Raw genomic sequence first — 19,613 nt, forward strand, 5'->3', positions numbered from 1 at the left:
GAGAGTGGAAGGCAGACGGAGAGGCAAGGATAGGGAGATATAATGGAAGAGGGGGAAGAAAAGATGTGTGGAGAGGAAGAGGAAGGTAGGTGTTCGTAGAGGGAGAGGGGAAACAGTGAGCTTTCCTTCTACCTTGCGGCTGTGGAATGCAAAGCCACCAATATTTTGACTTCTCCTTTGGAAACAGCTGTGTTTCCCTTTTTCAAAGATATTTTTTCCTTATTTATCGGATCCCTCAGGAGAGATCCATCTCTCAGTCCTGACACTGGCTTCCTCCTCTAAATCTGGGACCAGACCGGCATAAGCCCGGCACACACACATGTACATGCTCACACACATGCACACCTGCTGCCCAAAAGCAGACTTTAACAGCAGATCACTATAGCAGGCCTCTTTTTTTTGCCTGTCCTGCTGCACTTTCATGGAGCCACAGACAAATAAAGACACACATAGAGAAGCAGTCATACAATTTACCCATCAAGGAACCTGAAAATAATGAAAACACAGACTACACACAGTAGTATACCTAAGAAGACAACCAAATACACAGACACGGGGCTGTGTGATTAGTCCTCAGATGGTTTCCCACAAACCGTGACAAGCCAGTGAAAGGGGATTCTCGACGACCATCATCCCCATATTGACATAACATAAATAAAATGAGGCCTGGTAAAAAGTCAAACCCACAGGGATATTTTGTTTTTGCTGAAAACGGGTCCATCAAAAACCGCGAGAGTGCGTCTCTGTTTATGGAATATTCACTTAGCGCTCGATGGCGGACGATTTTCTAAAGCAGCTGAGGGAGCCATTTCTGAGAGGGCCTGTGGTCACGACCAAGAGGAAGGCAGTAAGTAGCCCTCATCAGTCATATAAATCGCTGAGGAAATAGAGCCAAACATCAATTGATGGAGATTCACGCAGGAAGAAGGAAGAAGATCAGAGGCTTCTTTTATTTTTTTTTCCAAATGATCAGACTCCCCGTTTGCGAAGGTCACCGAATCCCCCAATAAATATTGACTTTAATGGTACCTTAGAAACTATTATGGGTCCACCTGTTGCCCTCCATTCTGGGATTTCATTTCGTGACCAAGCAACAGCCAAAAATATCTTTATTTTCAAAAATCGCTGATGGATTTGTAGCAGTGTTTCGTGCACTCATACAAACCTTCCTCTCCAGGCCACCCGAATGTTTTCCCCTGTATCTTATGGCAACGAAAGGACAAATCCTGACAATATGACCAACTCTAAACAGTGTATCTTTTCTTGTGTAGTGTATTGCAAGATTAATCACTCTGGTTAGGGATTGTTGTTGTTAGTCACATACGTTAGACGGCAAAGTGTTTTGTGTCACCGGTTTTGTTTATGAGTACAGTGTTTGGTTGAGTTTATTTTCTTGTTCATGTCGAAAGGAAACGACCAGTAGTTTTTCTGCCAAATCGGCCCCCAAAGAGAACAAGATGTTGGCGAGTGAGTGAAATGGACTCATAAACCAAACCCCAGAAGAAATCTTGTGCTTTTAATCAAAGACAAGCAACGTGAGTCTATTATTTTTTCCAGTTTTTCTACATCAAGTACATCTACCAAGCTGTGACCAAAATGGAAGGACAGGATCCCTATTTTTGCATGTTGCAGAAGTGCAGATATGAAGTGGCTTTTTATTGAACTTGGATTTGTCCCATCTATGTGTAGCTCTCCGTCCACCACTGAAGATTCGAAAAGGCATGTGGCGCTTGCATCCAAAGCCCCCAGTCTTGTGTGAAGACCGCTGATCTGAGTTTAAGTGAAGTGTAGGCCACCATTAGTCGGACCAGAGGCTGTTGTGACAGCTGCTCTACTGTAGAATTACATTTTTATTAACATCCCATAAAGTGGAAAAAAAAGAAAGAATTGGCCTTGTTTATTTTCCAGCTCGTTTCTGTTCTGATTTCATGGAATTTCCTTATAAATGTGAAAAAGATGTTGCAGCGTCTTTTGTTGACAGCTCATTGGCTCGAATTGGTGTCCAATGAAACGAACACTTGTTTTTACAGGGACTTTAGGGGAACTGGCCATTAATATCAATGAGTATTTGTCTGTGGCCATTTAGAGCTGTAAGTGTTCAAACAGACACAAATGCTGTGCAAAAATTATTGGTGTAAAGGTCAAATATGTGCATGAACTCAAGAGGCTTCTTCCTTACAAACACACTTTGGGCTTGTTAATCCTGTGAGGTCCCTCATCTCAACTTCAAACTCGGGTCTTATCAAGTTTGCTAACTGAAATTTTAGCACAGCACAAACCATATTTCCAGTTCGAGGATTAGAATACGAAAACCCTGTAGGACTTGCAAATTTATTTGGAATTTGCAAGCAATCTTTTGTGAAGTGGGACGCATTTGTGAACATTTGCAAGAAATGCTTGCAAAACTCTCTGTGAACCAGGGACACCCTAAACGTGACTGCTGAACCTGACCTCATATTCACCCAATCTAGTGCTGCTTTTAATCTTCAATATATTGTCTAAAAACAAATAGTTTTCTAATATAAACTGGGCAAAGTAACTCTCCGCCAAATATGTGCGACTTTAGCGTTTGTTGCTTTTTACATTTCCATTGGAGTTTACAATGCAGGATGCCTCAGAAATGCAAAATTTCTGTGGCTAAAAACAGCATCTAAAGTATCAGATCACTTTAATACAATCTTATTTTGTTTTTGAAATAATTTTGCATGAGGTGCAGCCCTAATTCTTCGAAAAGTATAACACCTTTTGGTACACCTTTTCATGCTTTACTGTCATTCAAACACCCAAATGCCTGAGACCAGTGTTAAACTTTTAAATATCCGTGTATGTGAGGGTACACTAGAATCCAAGTGATGTCAACTTCTACCCAAGTCCATGAGAGTAAAACCAGATGCATCCACGCTCGGCCCAAAATTTGCTTGGCGACAAGATCAGTCGTATGCATCCTTAGTGGTGGTGTGCATGCGCAAATATGTAGCCGCTGACATGCTGCACATGGACGCCCATGTCCTCAAAGCAGACTAGAAGACAGTGTAATTTAAAACAACTATGAGGCCGTAGTCTCCGCAGCTGTGTGCATCAGCAAGGGAGTATAACTGAGGTTTAACCGTAACCCTATCAGGGCTTGAATTCTGTTGCATGCCCTTTGCAAATAGTGTTATTACAGATGTGATAATAAATGGTGTTGTGATGATTTTAAATGCAGTCTTATGACAGATTCGAGTTGCAAAAGTGGAAGTAAAATTTAATTCCATCCGTACTTGTCAGATTATGTTATGCTGCTAATCTTATGTTCCTTTACATTACTTTAAATTGTGTTATCTTACCCAGTCTTATGTTATTTTGTGGTACCTGTTCTTATAGCGTTACCTTGTGTCTGTACCTTAGGAGCCTAACAAGAACAGAACAACACGAACATTCTCATGCCCTTGTGGTTCAAATGCCCCCTGCATCTGAGCTACTGGTCCCATGTTTTAATCCTGAGTAATAGCTCTTGAAGAGATGGAATAAAATCTCCTATTGACACACAGGTATGACATATCCAGCTACCTGCAGGCCATCTGGAGACTCAACAGAGAGCTGAGTCTGAGGCTGCTACCACTCAGCTGTCAGTACATTGATGGAAAATACTGATACTACACAGTCCAACAGTCATACCTCGGATATCTATCTGTTAGCAAAGCCCCAGCAGAGGAGCAATTACAGCAAATTATCCACCTACCCTCGAGGTTAGGCATACACTCACACACACAAAAACCCACACACATTGTGCGCCGGCTGAAAATCTCAAAACGACAAAAGATAGATGTGTATCCAGACTTCATTTTATCATCCCGTATGGAATGCAGCGCAGCGGTGATGGAGCTCGGAGTAGTGGGAACCAAATTCAAATGCTCGGCCTCTGTGGATACGTGTGAGCTTGTGTGTGTTTGTGTGTGTCCTGGGACGGTACGCCTGACATTATGTGTCATGGTTTTGGATGGGTCTTTAGAAAAACCCAAATGGTTTTTCAGGGATTATATGGAAGATGATGGCTGCAGAAAAATGTGATTATATGGTTCAAATGGGGCCTTTGTTCCTGGGGATGCCTGTCCAGTGAGGTCATTATGTAGTGTAACCTGTGGGAGGTAATGGAAGAAGAGCAGCCTGGATATTCAGGCCACTGATGAACGTGTGTGTCTGTCTGTGTGTGTGCGATCTGAATTGTTAGGCTCTCAGGAAGTGCTGTATTAGATTGTACTGTTTGCACTTTTTGTGGGCTGATTTAAGACCGAACCATTTGGGGGAAATATTTAATTGTGATTTTTCAGGCAGATGTTGCACTTGGATTTATTATTATAATTGTTTTAAAAGTTGAGCTTCAGTTCGGTATTCACTGTGTAATACATCAAAGAGAGACTTTTACACCAGGAGGATGGTATGAATTTGTTAAACCACTGACGAGAGTTAGCAAAACATAGATCCTAAACTGCAGCTGTTGTGATTTGCTAATTGCATCAATTAATTGTTCAGCTTCAGTCTGAATATAATATAATTTTTAATGTTAGGGCTACGTTTGGTTCTAAACCTGCATCTGCATTTTGCATTCCACTTCTCAAATCTGAATTATGAAAGTCTTTAAGGTTGAAATGTAAATGTCCAGTGACATGAAGGCAGGGTGTCATTCTGCTATGAATAACTTGAGTAAACATAGAAACTAAATACTACATCTGAAGCTGATTATGACATGAGACTTGAGGAGGGATTCATATGCACCCACTACGACATTAACAGTACATTCAAACTATGATTTAATTCAATTCAATTTTACTTATATAGTGCCAATTACAGGTCAAATTGTGTCAAGACGCTTTACAGAACCCATATGCATCATTTATAGGTGAGATATTTGCTGTGTAACCACTAACATTATGTTTTTACTTTAATACGATAACTAGCTAGAGGTCAAAATAGCCTTTTTTGCTTTGGAAAGTTTCTCCTTTATTAGAGGAAAAGCTATAATGCTATCCCAAAATTCCTCACAACACCATTCAAAGTGACGCAGCATTAATGGTTGACTGCAGTTGACAACAGGTTGGTCGCTTCATTACATAGCCGAGTGGAAGTGCAGTCAGACTCTCACAGCGTTGCAGTTGTATTGTCCTATGTCCTCATGAATTCTCATCCACGTCTTTGTTTGACTTTATTTATTTTTTATTGAGATCATGGGAATATCTTTAGGAACATAGGATGTAACTTTTTTGACTATTCAAATGCACATTGTGTACGTGGAGAACAGCAATACAGCGAATAAAATCAAATATGTTTTGTTTTCTCTGTCACAGACATAAAAAGATGTTAGAAATGGAATAGGTATGAAGTCTCACCAACAACTTCACTTTGAGGATTTTTTTTTTTTTTTTACCAAGGAAATGATCCTAAACAGATATTTGTGTATGAAACCAATTAAAAAGTCTTGCTCACCACTGCTTTTACTTGAAATATTACGCTGGCCCACTGAGCACTGAACACATCTCTTGGCTGTTCTCGGCTGTCCGTCAGGAACACATAACAGCAATCAGTAAACAGTAACGTGCTAAAATCACTTTGCTGATCTGTGCTAGACACACAGGCCGGAGCTGTTGGCTGCTGTTCTGTGTTTGCTAATGGGGCTTGACAGGCTACAAATGGGCTGGTCTGACTGCCTCATATCCTCGCTATGGACGGATGCTGCTGGCCGGCCCTCGGTTCTCACACCGCTGACCTCTGCGACTGTGTGTGCACGTGTGGGTGGGAGTTTACGTGTAAAGCCTTTCGTCCTTGTTTTCTCATGTATCCCATAAGGCGGTTTTTACATTTTCATGCATACTCGTGTATATGTCGGTACCCATATGCGTGTAATTACTTTGCTTGCATGCGTGGAAGCCCTTTCCAAGAAATGTCTAGGGGTGTGTGTGTGTTTGTGTGCCTACATGCACTGGACATAAACTCTCGCTCCTGTCAGTGGCCCTTGGCTGGTCCTGCGGCGCTCAGTGTGTCGGCTTTGATGCAGGGTCAGGGGAGAAGATCAGAGCACAGGATGGGTCTCCAAAGACGCGCACACATTCACATGCCCTCGCTTAAAGCCGATGACGACTCCCGGCGGACCTCCAGCCCCTTCATCCGTACCTCAACCCCAGGAGCTGCTCTGCCAGCTGCCGCACTACAAAGAAGCAAAAAAAAACTCAGCAGAAGGCAAAAGCAGCTCCCGGCGGAAGCCAAGCATTGTGGCGACACCTCGGGCCGCTCACTCTGCTGCAGAGTGAATGCAGTGAAGGCTGCAAAAGTCAAACAGCTGCCTCGGTGTTTTATCTCCACACTGCATCAATGCCAAAGGTTGAAGAGTTTGAGGCATAAAATCTGGTTTTAGCCTCTTAAGAAAGACTGGTGTTTACAGCATAAAGATTTCCACTTAATGAGATGTTTTCCTTTTAAATGAAATAGTGGTCATTGCCGAATAGTTGTGATTGTACCAAGTGCAACAGTTTCCCGAGAAAGTCAATCCAACGGGCCAAACCTTTAATTAGATGGAGAAATTAACGATAAATAGAAGACGTGGACATATCTGATCTGTCCTCAGAAACCATCAAGACTAAGAGAAAAACCAGACAGATTATGGGCTGTAATTACATAAACACAGATGGATTCCTCTCATGCCTTGGACATTCAGAACATTTTTTATTGGTTTAGCCATCCGCAACGTCTTTAACAATGTTGACAAGTTCTTGGTGTGCAAATATTTAATTGAAGGGTGTTTGTGAGAGTGTCTAGTTTTTAAAATCCTCATTTGTTTCCCTCATTCACTTTCCTTCTGTCATTCTTTCAGTAACTGTGGTGCATTGCGGGTAATAGGAGTAATACATTACAAATTTAATTAGAAAGCCAAAGTTTTTATGAGGGTCTTTGGATCCAGTTTGAATCTGGCTCTACGCTTAAAACCCACATAAACGTTAGCTATTGAGAAGATATTGGAATCTTGTTGTACTGGAGAGGAACTCTCGGCTTACACTGGCTTCTTGTTCTCTTGTTAGTTCAACAAGGTCAGTGGTTGCTGTCTTTAATAGGACTGCAATCATCCTATTTCTTCCATGAGACATTGAAAGGAAAAAAATAAGCACTCCCTGCTAGGACTGTACATCAGAGCAGTATGATTTTTAAATCATACTTTAGCTCTGTTGTAAATCAAATGTCAGCATCTATTCTCTGCTGCTGGGATGAAGAGGAAGAGGCAGCTTAACCCTTGGTTGTGTTATGAAATAGGCCTTTTTCTTTTTAGAAGTGAATGAATACAAAAAAATGACATTTCATGGCCTGTTATGACCAGCGGTTAAGGTCAGCTAACCTGGGAAATGAGGGAAAATTCAACAAACTATTAGTCTGTAAGAGGTACTTGTGGCTGCAGTCTGTCTGTTCAGCAAAAGTTATGTAGTCTCACTTGAAAACATTATATAGCTAAAATGAAATGAATTGCACGAGTGTTTAGCATGTCTGCAACTGTAGGAGGGTAAAAAAAAAATCCAGTTTAAATTGGCAGTACGAACCAAATCTCTTTGTCTGTTTGTCTTCAAGGGCAATCTTGCTGACAGATCTAATAAAAGCTCCCTAAAGACTCTATTATCTGGGTCACAGGTGCTCTGTTCTCTGTAATCTATATTGCAGCGCTGCATACAACAAGCAAGCTGTCCTTTAGCATTGAAATGCATTCAGAAGATACTGTTTTCAATGGGAGTCTAATTCTTAAATATTGTGGAAAGGAAGTCCATAACGCTCCTTCAGTAGTCCCTCGTCATTACAATGGACAGATATTGTCTGCCGATGTATTTACTTTTGAGAAAACCTTCCATAATGTTCCCTTTAGTTAAAATTACTACCTGAGTGTTGATGAAGGGCGACAGAGTATTTCGGTGAGAGAAGGTGGTTGTCGGTTGTTTGACTCTGTGGTTGAAGGACATGTGAGTGACTTGAAGCAGGCGGTTGTCGGCCTCTGAGGGATTGGCCGGGTGGCATTAGGACTGTGAGCTGAAGCACTGACCACAGACAAGTCTGCCGGTCAAACACCACAGGGCCTCTTCTGGACAGTCCTGCTTTCTCTGCTTAATGTTGACGAACACGGCTATTCTCCTCCTCCAAGCTATTTTGTTCCCTCAGTTCAATTCCGTCAGCTTTCTGTTACTCTGTTTAATATACACTGCCTAGTCAAAAAAGAAGTCCTGGATTTAACCAAGCAAATAGGTAAGAGCCTTCTATTGGATAATTACTGCTGTGATGAGTAAGTTTCAGCTGCAACAACTTATTTAACTCTAGCTGATGCAGTGAGGAGCTTCTCATTTCTGAAACAACCATGTTGGAAAACATATCCTGTGGTCAAAGGATGTTAATCTGTCTCAGAAGGGTGAAATTATTGGCCTGCATCAAGCAAAGAAAACAACTGAGGAGATTTCTGAAACTAATAAAATCAGGCGAGGACTCGTCCAACGTATTATTAAAACCTGAAGGATAGTGGAGAACCATCATCTTTGAGGAACAAATGTGGTCTGATGAGTCCAGATATACTCTGTTCCAAAGTGATGGGAGCATCAGGGTATGAAGAGAGGCAGATGAAGTGATGAACTCATGGCTAGTGCCTACCAGCCTGTGGGGGTTAGGGTTATGATCTGGGATTGGTCAGGTTCAGATTGAATCACATTGAATGACCAGGTCTTTACATCAGTGGAGGTTTTCTTCCCTGAAGACATGGACGTGTTCTAAGGTGATGATGCCAGGATTCATGGGGCTCACATTGTGAATGAATGGATCAGGGAGCATTAGACGTCATTTTCACACATGGATTGTCCTCCACAGAGTCCAGACCTCAGCCCTAGTGAGAATGTTTGAGATGTTCTGGAGAAGACTTTGCTCAGCGGTTCGACTCTCCCATCATCAATAGAAGATCTTGGTGAAAAATGAACGCAACTCTGGACAGAAATAAATGCTGTGACATTGCAGAAGCTTATCAAAACGATGCCACAGTGAATGAGTGCTGTACTCAGAGCTAAAGGCAGTCCAACAAAATATTAGAGTGTGTGACTGTTTTGGGGAGGAAGTGTATCTTCCAGCTTTCTATGACCACTCTGCTCTATTTGATTCCTACCTGTAAATCATACCTCCAAATTTGGTGATGTCATTCTCAAACATTCTTTTTTTCATTAAACAGTCCATATAATGCATTATTTTTCCTTCAGTGTGCTATATAGCTGCTTTTTTTTTGCATGTACACACGTGGACAAAATTGTTGGTACCCCTCAGTTAAAGAAGGAAAAACCCACAATTCTCACTGAAATCACTTGAAACTCACAAAAGTAACAATAAATAAAAATTTATTGAAAATTAAATAATCAAAAACAGCCATTACTTTTGAATTGTTGATTAACATAATTATTTTAAAAAACAAACTAATGAAACAGGCCTGGACAAAAATGATGGTACCTCTATAAAAGATTGAAAACTATTTGACCAGAGTGACATGATTAACTCAGGTGTGTCATTTAATTGACATCACAGGTGTTTCCAAACTCATAATCAGTCAGTCTGCCTATTTAAAGGGAGACAAGTAGTCACCCTGCTGTTTGGTGAAAAGGTGTGTACCACACTGAACATGGACAACAGAAAGCGAAGGAGAGAATTGTCCCAGGACATCCGAAAAAAAATTATAGACAAACATCTTAAAGGTAAAGGCTATAAGACCATCTCTAAACAGCTTGAAGTTCCTGTGACAACAGTGGCTCATATTATTCAGAAGTTCAAGACCCACGGGACAGTAGCCAACCTCCCTGGACGTGGCCGCAAGAGGAAAATTGATGACAAATTGAAGGGACGGATCGTTGGAATTGTATCCAAAGAGCCCAGAGCAACCTCCAAAGAAATTAAAGGTGAACTCCAAGGCCAAGGTACATCAGTGTCAGATCACACCATTCGTCGTTGTTTGAGCCAAAGTGGACTTCATGGGAGACGACCAAGGAGGACACCACTGCTGAAAAAAACTCATAAAAAAGCGAGACTGGAATTTGCAAAAATGCATGTTGACAAGCCACAAAGCTTCTGGGAGAATGTCCTTTGGACAGATGAGACCAAACTGGAGCTTTTTGGTAAGGCACATCAACTCTATGTTCATAGACTCAAAAACCAAGCATACGAAGAAAAGAACACTGTCCCTACGGTGAAACATGGAGGAGGCTCAGTAATGTTTTGGGGCTGCTTTGCTGCATCTGGCACAGGGTGTCTTGAAAGTGTGCAAGGTAAGATGAAATCTGAAGACTATCAAGGCATTCTGGAGAGAAATGTGCTGCCTAGTGTCAGAAAGCTTGGTCTCAGTCGCAGGTCATGGGTCTTCCAACAGGACAACGATCCAAAACACACAGCCAAAAACACCCAAGAATGGCTGAGAGAAAAGCGTTGGACTATTCTAAAGTGGCCTTCTATGAGCCCAGATCTGAATCCCATTGAACATATGTGGAAGGAGCTGAAACATGCCATTTGGAGAAGACACCCATCAAACCTGAGACAACTGGAGCTGTTTGCTCATGAGGAGTGGGCCAAAATACCTGTTGACAGCTGCAGAACGCTCATTGACAAATACAGAAATCGTTTAATTGCAGTGATTGCCTCAAAAGGTTGTGCAACAAAATATTAAGTTATGGGTACCATCATTTTTGTCCAGCCCTATTTCATTAGTTTGTTTTTTTAAATAATTATGTTAATCAACAATTCAAAAGTGATGGCTGATTTTGATTATTTAATTTTCAATAAATTTTTATTTATTGTTACTTTTGTGAGTTTCAAGTGATTTCAGTGAGAATTGTGGGTTTTTCCTTCTTTAACTGAGGGGTACCAACAATTTTGTCCACGTGTGTAAATGGTGTGAACTGAGTTATTCTCTCCAGAGTGAACCAATTTAAAGCATATAACCATATTCTAGCAGACCTCCAAAATAACATTACAAACCTGCAAATGTGCATAATATGGACTCTTTAAATAACTCAACGGGCTACTTTTCTCTTTATTTATTTATTTGGTTGTGCTCATCAGTCACTGTCAGATTCACTTCGGTCTCATCTTCTGTCTGGTCTGTCTTTCTGTCCGCTCATCCTGCCCTCATCTCCCAGCACAGACAGCCATCTGGCTCAAACTTCAACTCACTAGTCTTTCTTTCAGCACCTTTTCCCTTTTTCCTTCCGTTTCTTCTTAAAGAGACATGCATCCCAGTTTATAAAAACCAACCTGCCAGGATGAAACTCCAGCTTGTTTGCAAGTATGACTAGCTCATCTTAAGCTGGTTTATCGAGGTCTGAGCTTTTTTGTTGTCCACTGAAACTGATTTAAAGATTGATCATATGAGATTTTTATGCAGTTTACAGAAAATTAAGGAATCCTCATATGTTTTTATCACATATAATCATTTCTCTTGTGCCTTCATTCATTAACCATTCGAGACCAATCACAAAAAACAAGACTGAAAAGCATTTTAGCGTTATTTATTGGATGGGTGCAAATGATGGCCCATTAAGTAAAGGCTGTGAATAGGAACCACAACTAAATATACACAGGGTTGGAAAGTTTTGAGGCCTTGTGTGTCAGTGTGTGTGGGTTGTCGTACTACCTACAGCTGCAGGGACGGGACAGCAGAGCCAGATGTTGCGCAGGTGGAAACGAGAGAACAGCTCCCGTCAAAGCGTCCAAGTGAATCTGCAAATCGTCCATCTCACTCTCTTCCTGTCACTAACTGTCTCTGTCGCCCCTCCTCTCATTGCATCCCAGACTTTCCCCTTTTCTCCCTCAGTTCTGTCCCACCAGCCTCTCGGTGTTCCTCTCTGTGACATCTGAGTTTGTCTTTCTTCGTCTGGTCTTGTCATCTTTGTCAGTTTGTCCCCTTGTCATCGTCTTCTCGTGTTATTTTAACCAATACATTTTCCCTGATTTCTTTTGGAGCTATTGCTGTTTCCATTCACCATTAATCACAAAAGTTTATTCCCTAAAAGCACACTCCTTAACTCATCTGCCTCTCTATTATTACCTCTTTTCCTTACTGTTTATCTTTCACCACTTTTCTTTGCCATCTCTCAAATTCATGTATCCTTTCTGCCTTTATCACCGTCATTTATTCCTCTCTCCTTTCCTTTCCTTTTTCTCTTTCTGTCTCTTGGGTCTTTCTGTTTCTCATAGCAGATTAAATCACCCACAACGTTTAGCTGAATCATCTGAGAAATTCCCCAGTACTGTCAGATTTCTGGTTAACCACGGCTGCCTCTCAGCGTTCAAATGGGTGAAAATGAAAGAGAAAATAGTTCCAGTGAACACTAACTTAGTCATTTTACGTACTTCTGTGTAGTTTCTCATGAACTCAGTGATGGGAATACGAGAACAGCATTAAGCCATAAAATACACATACAACATATTTACACTCTTCTTCTGGAGGTTTCAATGAGCGCCGTTTGCACCAATTCACGAATATAATGACTGTTTTCCCATCTTTAGAATCACTTTAAATGAATTCCTCCCTGAATCATCCAAATCTAAATCCCTTTTCCCTTCTGTGTGTTCCTGTCTCAAAGCTCACGTCATGGTGCATTAGCACAGAGGTTACGCTCGCTGTATGCGTTGTGTGAAGACTACCCTTTGATTTTAGATGCAAAACCTCAGTGGATTTCAATCGAATTTCAAGCTGAGAAGGTGGAGAAGCAGCTGGAATGCTACTTAGCTGCTAACGCTGCGACTCCCAGGCTGCTTCCCAGAGCTGCAGTGATAAAACGTAGCATAATGTGAGACGTGAGACTGCGGTTGTCTTCATATTTCAAAATTTTAATTGTTTGTCTTCATCTAGACGCCGCTGAAAACGACTCCCCTCTCTGAGATTACCAGAATGATTGATTTGAACAGGCTGGTGAGTTGTGGAGTGAGCTCAGCAGTGCCTGGAGATTTTCTTCAGATATGAGGAAAATAAATGTTAAAAGAATTGTGTCCTGCGAATTTCATTAAAGTCTAGTGAAATCGCTACATTTTTCACCCCAGTTAAAACAGTTTTGTCCTTGACTGGAATCTTTTTCATTCCACTGGCATGATCTTAGTGAAATTTTGTTACAGCTCTCAGGAAATACAAAGTAGAAGCAGTTGAATTCTTGTCTGTTAACACCTTTTGCGGCTTCACTGGAGGACCATGGCGATACTAGATAACTCCCCGTGTGTTTGTGTGTAACTCGTGACCTGGCGAAGCTGAAAAGTGACAGTTTACAAGGCAGCAGTCTAGTGAGAAAATGATGAACCTGTTAGTAAAGATTTCAAATCAGACATCTTGCCAGTTTGTCAGAGCTGCTCTGATAGTTAAACCTGTCAATGAACACTGTTACAGCTGATTTTACTCATTCAAAAAGAACCTTCTGCTTTGTTTTTTGAATTTCACCATAGATATGAAACAAATAGACACATTTTGCCTCAATGTATGTTCTGATGTGATTTCAAGGATAGCGAAGGGGAATTCATCATTGAATAGTACCGTGACAAGTGTCTCTTTTTTGTCACTTTGCCAACATGATATCAATGCCGTCAAACAGCAACTGTACACCAATTAGCCACGACATTAAAACCACAGAAACAGTAGGTGAAATGAATCATCGAAAGTGTTCCTTTTGCTAGAATGTAATTTGCTGCTTGGAAACCTTTTCCTGGCATTCATGTGGATGCACCACCCACTTACACATTGTTCCAGACCAAGTAAACCCCTTCATGACTTTCACTGAGGACAATACACTCTGACACACCACAAAAACTCCATAGGAACAACTCAATGAACATGACAGAAAACCCAAGGTGTTGATCTGGACACCAAGCTCCTAAGATCCCAGATCCAGTCTGATCGAGCATCCATCCATCCATCCATCCATCCATCCATCCATCCATCCATCCATTCATCCATCCATCCATCCATCCCTTTTTCTTCCACTTATCTGGGGCCGGATCGTGGAGGCAATAGACGAAGCAGGTCATTCCAGCCGTCCCTCCCCCCAGCAATGTTTTCCAGCTTTTCCTGAGAGATCCCGAGGCATTCCCAGACTAGACGAGATACAAATCCCTCCACTGGGTCTACCCCGGGGTCTCCTCCAAGGCGGACGCGTTCGAAAAACTTCCAAAGGAAGTTTTCCCGGAGGCATCCAAATCAGATTTTCAAACCACCTCAACTGGTTCCTTTTCGACACAAAGCAGCTCTGAGTTCTCTCTGGATGTCTGAGCTTCTCACCCTATCTCTAAGGCTGAGCCTAGCCACCCTGCAGAGGAAGCTTATTTCAGCCACTTGTATCTGCAATCTTGTTCTTTCAGACACTACCCAGAGCTCATGACCATAGGCAAGGGTCGGAACGTAGATGGACTGTTAATTGAGAGCTTTGCCTTGTGGCTCAACTCCCTCTTCGCCACAACGGTTCGATACAATACCTGCATTACTGCTGCTGCCGCTCCAATCCGCCTGTCCATCTCACACTCCATTTTTCCATCACTCATGAGCAAGATCCCGAGATACTTGAACTTCTTCACTTGTCGAAGCAACTGACATCCACAACCATCTCCTGCAACGCATCGGAGTGGTTTTATCTTTCAGGACAACAGCGACTTCTTGCACAGATAATCATGACCATGGAGAACCTCCTGATCAACCATGACCTGCATACAGTTATGGATCAGTGCCCAGAATTCCTGAATTTTTAGCACAAATTCTGGATGTATTTTTCTGGATGACGGTGCTACATTAAAAATTAAAGGATCACCCTATTTATTCCAGATCTTTCAGGAAGGAACATGAAAATCAGTCCCATAGTTGCTGAAACATATTAAAAAATTTTAATACGACACTTTACTTTCTAAACAGGTGCCTGAATATTTTGTACACTTAACGTATGTTGCAGCAAACGTAATAAATATCTGATACTTGTGAAACTCCTTCTGACCTTCTCACCAACCTACACTTTATCAGAGTTTTTGAGCCAAAAAGTCCTTTGATTGCCAAATAGGGAATATCAGACTTCAAGCTCTTGGTGTAAGCCCAGAGTTGTTGGAGCGAGTGTTGTAAAGTCATTAGAGTGCTATGACCTCCATTTAAAACCTCCATACACACACACAAGCTTTGCTCATCTATCGATCCTTCAGTACAACAGCATACCCGATATCACTCACAGTTAGTACAACATGTGTGTGTGTGGGCAGCTGGTGGAGTAAGATGATGAAATGGTCACTGTCACATCTGATAGAAGTCACAGTTACACTGATGGGAATAACATCTCCTTCTCTATAGGTGGTTTCGTTTGCTTCAGCAGAAAGTGTTTGAAGTGCAGAGCTCAGACGTAAATCTGCTTAAATTGAATTTGGTGCTTCGTTATCATAATTTGTTTTGACCAAGTCACAGCGATTTTCTTGCCTTTGCTCAGAAATGCAGTGAAGCCAGAATGACACGTCCTCCCTTCCCCGCCTTCCCTGTTTGATTTGTAACTTAAGTTCAACGTTTATGTAAGTTGGAAGTGTCTGGGGATGAGGGGAGCTTTGACCTTCCTGGGTGTGGGTACAAGGTGGGGCTGGCACTTCAGGGAGAGTCTGATTGGTCCCAGTGTTCTCACATCAACACAGTTTTCTCTTCTGCTATGACTTGGGGAACAAAATGTGTCATTGGTCCATTTTGGGTGGGTCCCCACATCATAAAATTACCAGAAAGTTTTAACAACCCTGGCTCAGGTACAAAATACAAATATTCTAACCTAAGCTTTGGGCTGTAAAAGTATTCAATATTAATATTCAAACCTGTTAAAACAAAATATGATATAACCACTGCTTTTTTATTATCAAATGAGGCAGTATCTACGATTAACTATTTGAAAGAAACAGACTGTGTAGATGTATGCATGTGTCAGAAAATTCTATTCTTCTATTTTTCCTTATAATTTTCTTTTATTTACATACTTTTATCTCAGTTTTACGATAATGTTTGAGTGTTATTGCCTCTACTAAGTTGGCCCAACTAGCTTAGTCTCACCGATTTTGAAATTTTAAAAGGTTAAACACATTTGATATAACAAATCTAGTTAGAGAGCTTTGGGGTTGTTGGTGGGCATATTTTGGTAGCTTTAGACAAATACTTTCTCACTGCTCCAGTGTGATGGCTGTAGGTCTATTTATCATACAGATAGAGTTGTAGATTTTTTTTATATGACTCTTATAGAAAAATGTGCTTCCATAAAATGTAAAACTATTGAGCAGCTGTAGTGGAGGAATTAATGCATATCCACAATGGTGGGGATTTATATTTGGTCCCACTGTAGGTGAAAAATGGAGGTGCTAGTATACATCTTGCTCTGGTTCCAGGTCTGTCTGCACTTACAGTCTGTGGTGGTGAAAATGCAGGCTGCTGAGTGGAGCGAGAAAACTATTTAAATGTGTGAGGCCCTGATGGAGTAAGAATAGTAAGAGTGTATTGATATGTGTGTGAATTTAAGGCCAAAAATCAAGCTTTTTTTTGACATTGCTGGTAAGTCCATATGGTGTTTTTAAATGCTAGAAAATACATCATGAGGACAATAAGTAGTTAACGCTATGACTGAGCATTTCTGCCTTGAAACTAAAGCTTAACAATGGAATAAAAACATGGATGCAGACATCAACGGTTTAGGGTTATGGACCATCCCTGTCAGCTGGCAGGTTGTGGCTAAGCAGCAACTGTTGGGTTCAAAAGATTAGGGCAACACATAATTGCCGGAAACTGTAGTTTCTTAAATGGCCACTTGTGGCTGATTCCAAATGTGAATCAATCCCCATAGACCCCCATGTTAAAATGTGCAACTTTTCATCAGAAATAAATATGTTTAACAGCCTGGTACAGAGTACGGCTTCAGTCTTTACAGATTATTTCTCAATTCTCAAGGATGAATTTTCACATAACTCACCTGTTTCAAAAGTATTAAGGCTTTTTATTATTTAATTTATATATAATTAAGGATGTGGTTGCTTTGATGCCATCACAGGACAGTCCATGGCCCACCTCGGCTACACTTACACTCCACCTTTTTTTGCTCATTTTGGATTTTTGGACTTTGGTGGAATCAAGTACTGCTAAGATTTCAGCACACTGAGCTTCCAAGTCGTAGGTCTTGTCACAGAAGGTTTATCTATCTTTATGTAGTCTATAGGTGGGGGTTTCTATTACGCTGTTCTTCTTGGAATCAGTTTCTCGTTTGAACCTGTATGGCTTAATCACTCTGATATTACAGCTTGCCATTTTGTAGTGTAAACTAGTTTTATCATGTGAGCTGGTTTGCTTGAGCTGCAGTGAGAGGCGGAAAGATGGTTGGAGAGATTCATAGGTCTTCCCATGCTAAAGGAGGCAACAGTGTAGTATGACAGCTAAGCCATTTTAAGGCACGAAGGGCTTATTTAAAAAAAAAAAATCAACTTCTAAATATGTAATTTTGATGAACAGAGATGAGATTTTGGGTTTAATCAGTGACCATAGAGGGACTTACTGTCTAGTTTTTGAGAGTTTTGTAGAATAAAACACACATTTGAGGCTTTACATTTCCTGTTAATGTCAGCGTGGGTATTTCCGAATGCAGCCTTCTAATTGCATACAGCATGTCCCTCTTCATTCATTTGTGTATCAGTCGACTGTGCAGGCCCTTTGCTGTGGGAGAGAACTCCCGGCTGAGACAGGAACCGATTCCTCAAAGAGCACATTAAAATTATGGTGCATATTGCACTTAAAAACATAGGCGGGAGAGCATTTGTTGGTTTTTGTCATTTCACGCCGTCAGAAGTGGTCGCAGAATGTCTCTAAGTTTGCTGCTGCTGAAAAAATCATGGGCTTTTGCTTCGAACTGATGATAACAGGGATTTATTTAGGGAAAGCGGAAGCCACAAAACCTATTAAGACTTTATGCATAAATCACATGTTTTACATGCTTTAAAGGCTTCTATGGTCCACCTCAGTGCAGTGTTTGTGAAAAGGAAATCCGCTCATTTATTCACTACTGTATATTTACACAGAAACCCTGTTTGTAAATATACATTTTGTTCCTATTTTTAGTCAATGCATTATGAACTTTAGGGAAGCCATTGAAAAGACACTGTATAGGTCAAAAGGCAATTTAAAAAATGCAGGTGGCACTTCAATTCTGATCCCTTTTCCTTCATGAAGAGGAGCAGGAGCTGCACACCAGTATTCAGACAGTTAATAATACTTTAGCTGTGTTATCTTTCCCTGTCTTTTCCTCTTTGTGACTAATGTTATGATCCTCTATGTCTGTGTGTGTTTCCATCCCACAGTGGAGTACGACAGGGAGCTCTCTCCACAGCGGCGTCACCACAAGGAGTTTAAGTTCAATCTCTCACAGATCCCAGAGGGCGAGGCCGTCACCGCAGCCGAGTTTCGCCTCTACAAGGAGTGTGTGAGCCGCGCCTTCCGCAATGACACCTTCCTACTCAAAGTCTACCAGGTGGTCAAGGAGCACCCTGATAGGTACAGAAACACACTCGTTGGGCTTCTCACTTCTCCCAGTCACCCTGATGAAGCTTATAATTACTCTTAATTAACTTTGCATATATAATCTCTATATACACTACTGTTCAGAGTTTGGGGTCACTTAGAAATGTCCCTATTCTTGAAAGAAAAGTTGTTTTTTTTTCAGTGAAGACAAAATGAAATTATCATAAATCCAGTCTAGACATTGTTAATGTGATAATGACTGTTCTAGCTGGAAACGACTGATCTTTAATGGAATATCTCCATAGAGGTACAGAGGAACATTTCCAGCAACCATCACTCCTGTGTTCTAATGCTACATTGTGTTAGCTAATGGTGTTGAAAGGCTAACTGATGATTGGAAAATCTTTGTGCAATTATGTTAGCACATGGATAAAAGTGTGAGTTTTCATGGAAAACATGAAATTGCCTGTGTGACCCCAAACCTTTGAACAGTAGTGTACATCTGCCTGTCTTAGTGCTTCATTGAAGCAACTGAGACACATTATCAAAGTTAAGATTCCTTTGTTTACACCAAATAGCAGAAAAACTAAAGTCCAAAGTTTATCCTAAGTTTACATATCCTTTGGTATGTAAATAGTTTACTCAGTTTTAGTGTATTATCAATTTTCATCTTGCTGAATGCATGTTGTATTGTTAAAAAGACAGTAGGAAACACAATGAAACTTAGACATTCTATATATTTGAGATAGCACATGGAGCAAATACGCTTTTTTTAGGCTGATTGTCTACATCAGCACTGATCAAGATCTTTGTTTCATAGATAAATGACCTCCTCATAGTTCTCTGTATCATCTTCATACTTCAAACTTACACCTCAGAGGTCTACATTTGATGCTTATTCAAGATCAGTAGTGGTCTGGAACTGTTCATATTAAGAAAAATTATTTAATAAATTCATTTATAACATCCATTTTATGGCTGCCAAGACAGTCACCATACATTTACACCAATAGAGGGAAATGCCATCGTTTATCTGCAGTCAGTTGCATCATTGTGACCCCTGAACCTTGATGCATGATTACACCACAAACGTTACATCATCTGTTGT

General features: G+C 40.9%; 1 protein-coding gene across 1 annotated transcript in view; it reads left to right on the forward strand.

Annotated features, from left to right (window-relative positions):
* Positions 1–19,613, forward strand: part of bmp6 (bone morphogenetic protein 6) — a 68,488-nt gene that overhangs the window by 15,721 nt on the left and 33,154 nt on the right. The window contains exon 2 of the mRNA XM_022198944.2: positions 18,346–18,538. Coding sequence (XP_022054636.1) covers positions 18,346–18,538 — 193 coding nt within the window. The remainder of the gene's footprint in view (positions 1–18,345; positions 18,539–19,613) is intronic.

Source organism: Acanthochromis polyacanthus, chromosome 20 (genome assembly GCF_021347895.1).
Source record: "Acanthochromis polyacanthus isolate Apoly-LR-REF ecotype Palm Island chromosome 20, KAUST_Apoly_ChrSc, whole genome shotgun sequence".
Taxonomy (NCBI): domain Eukaryota; kingdom Metazoa; phylum Chordata; class Actinopteri; family Pomacentridae; genus Acanthochromis; species Acanthochromis polyacanthus.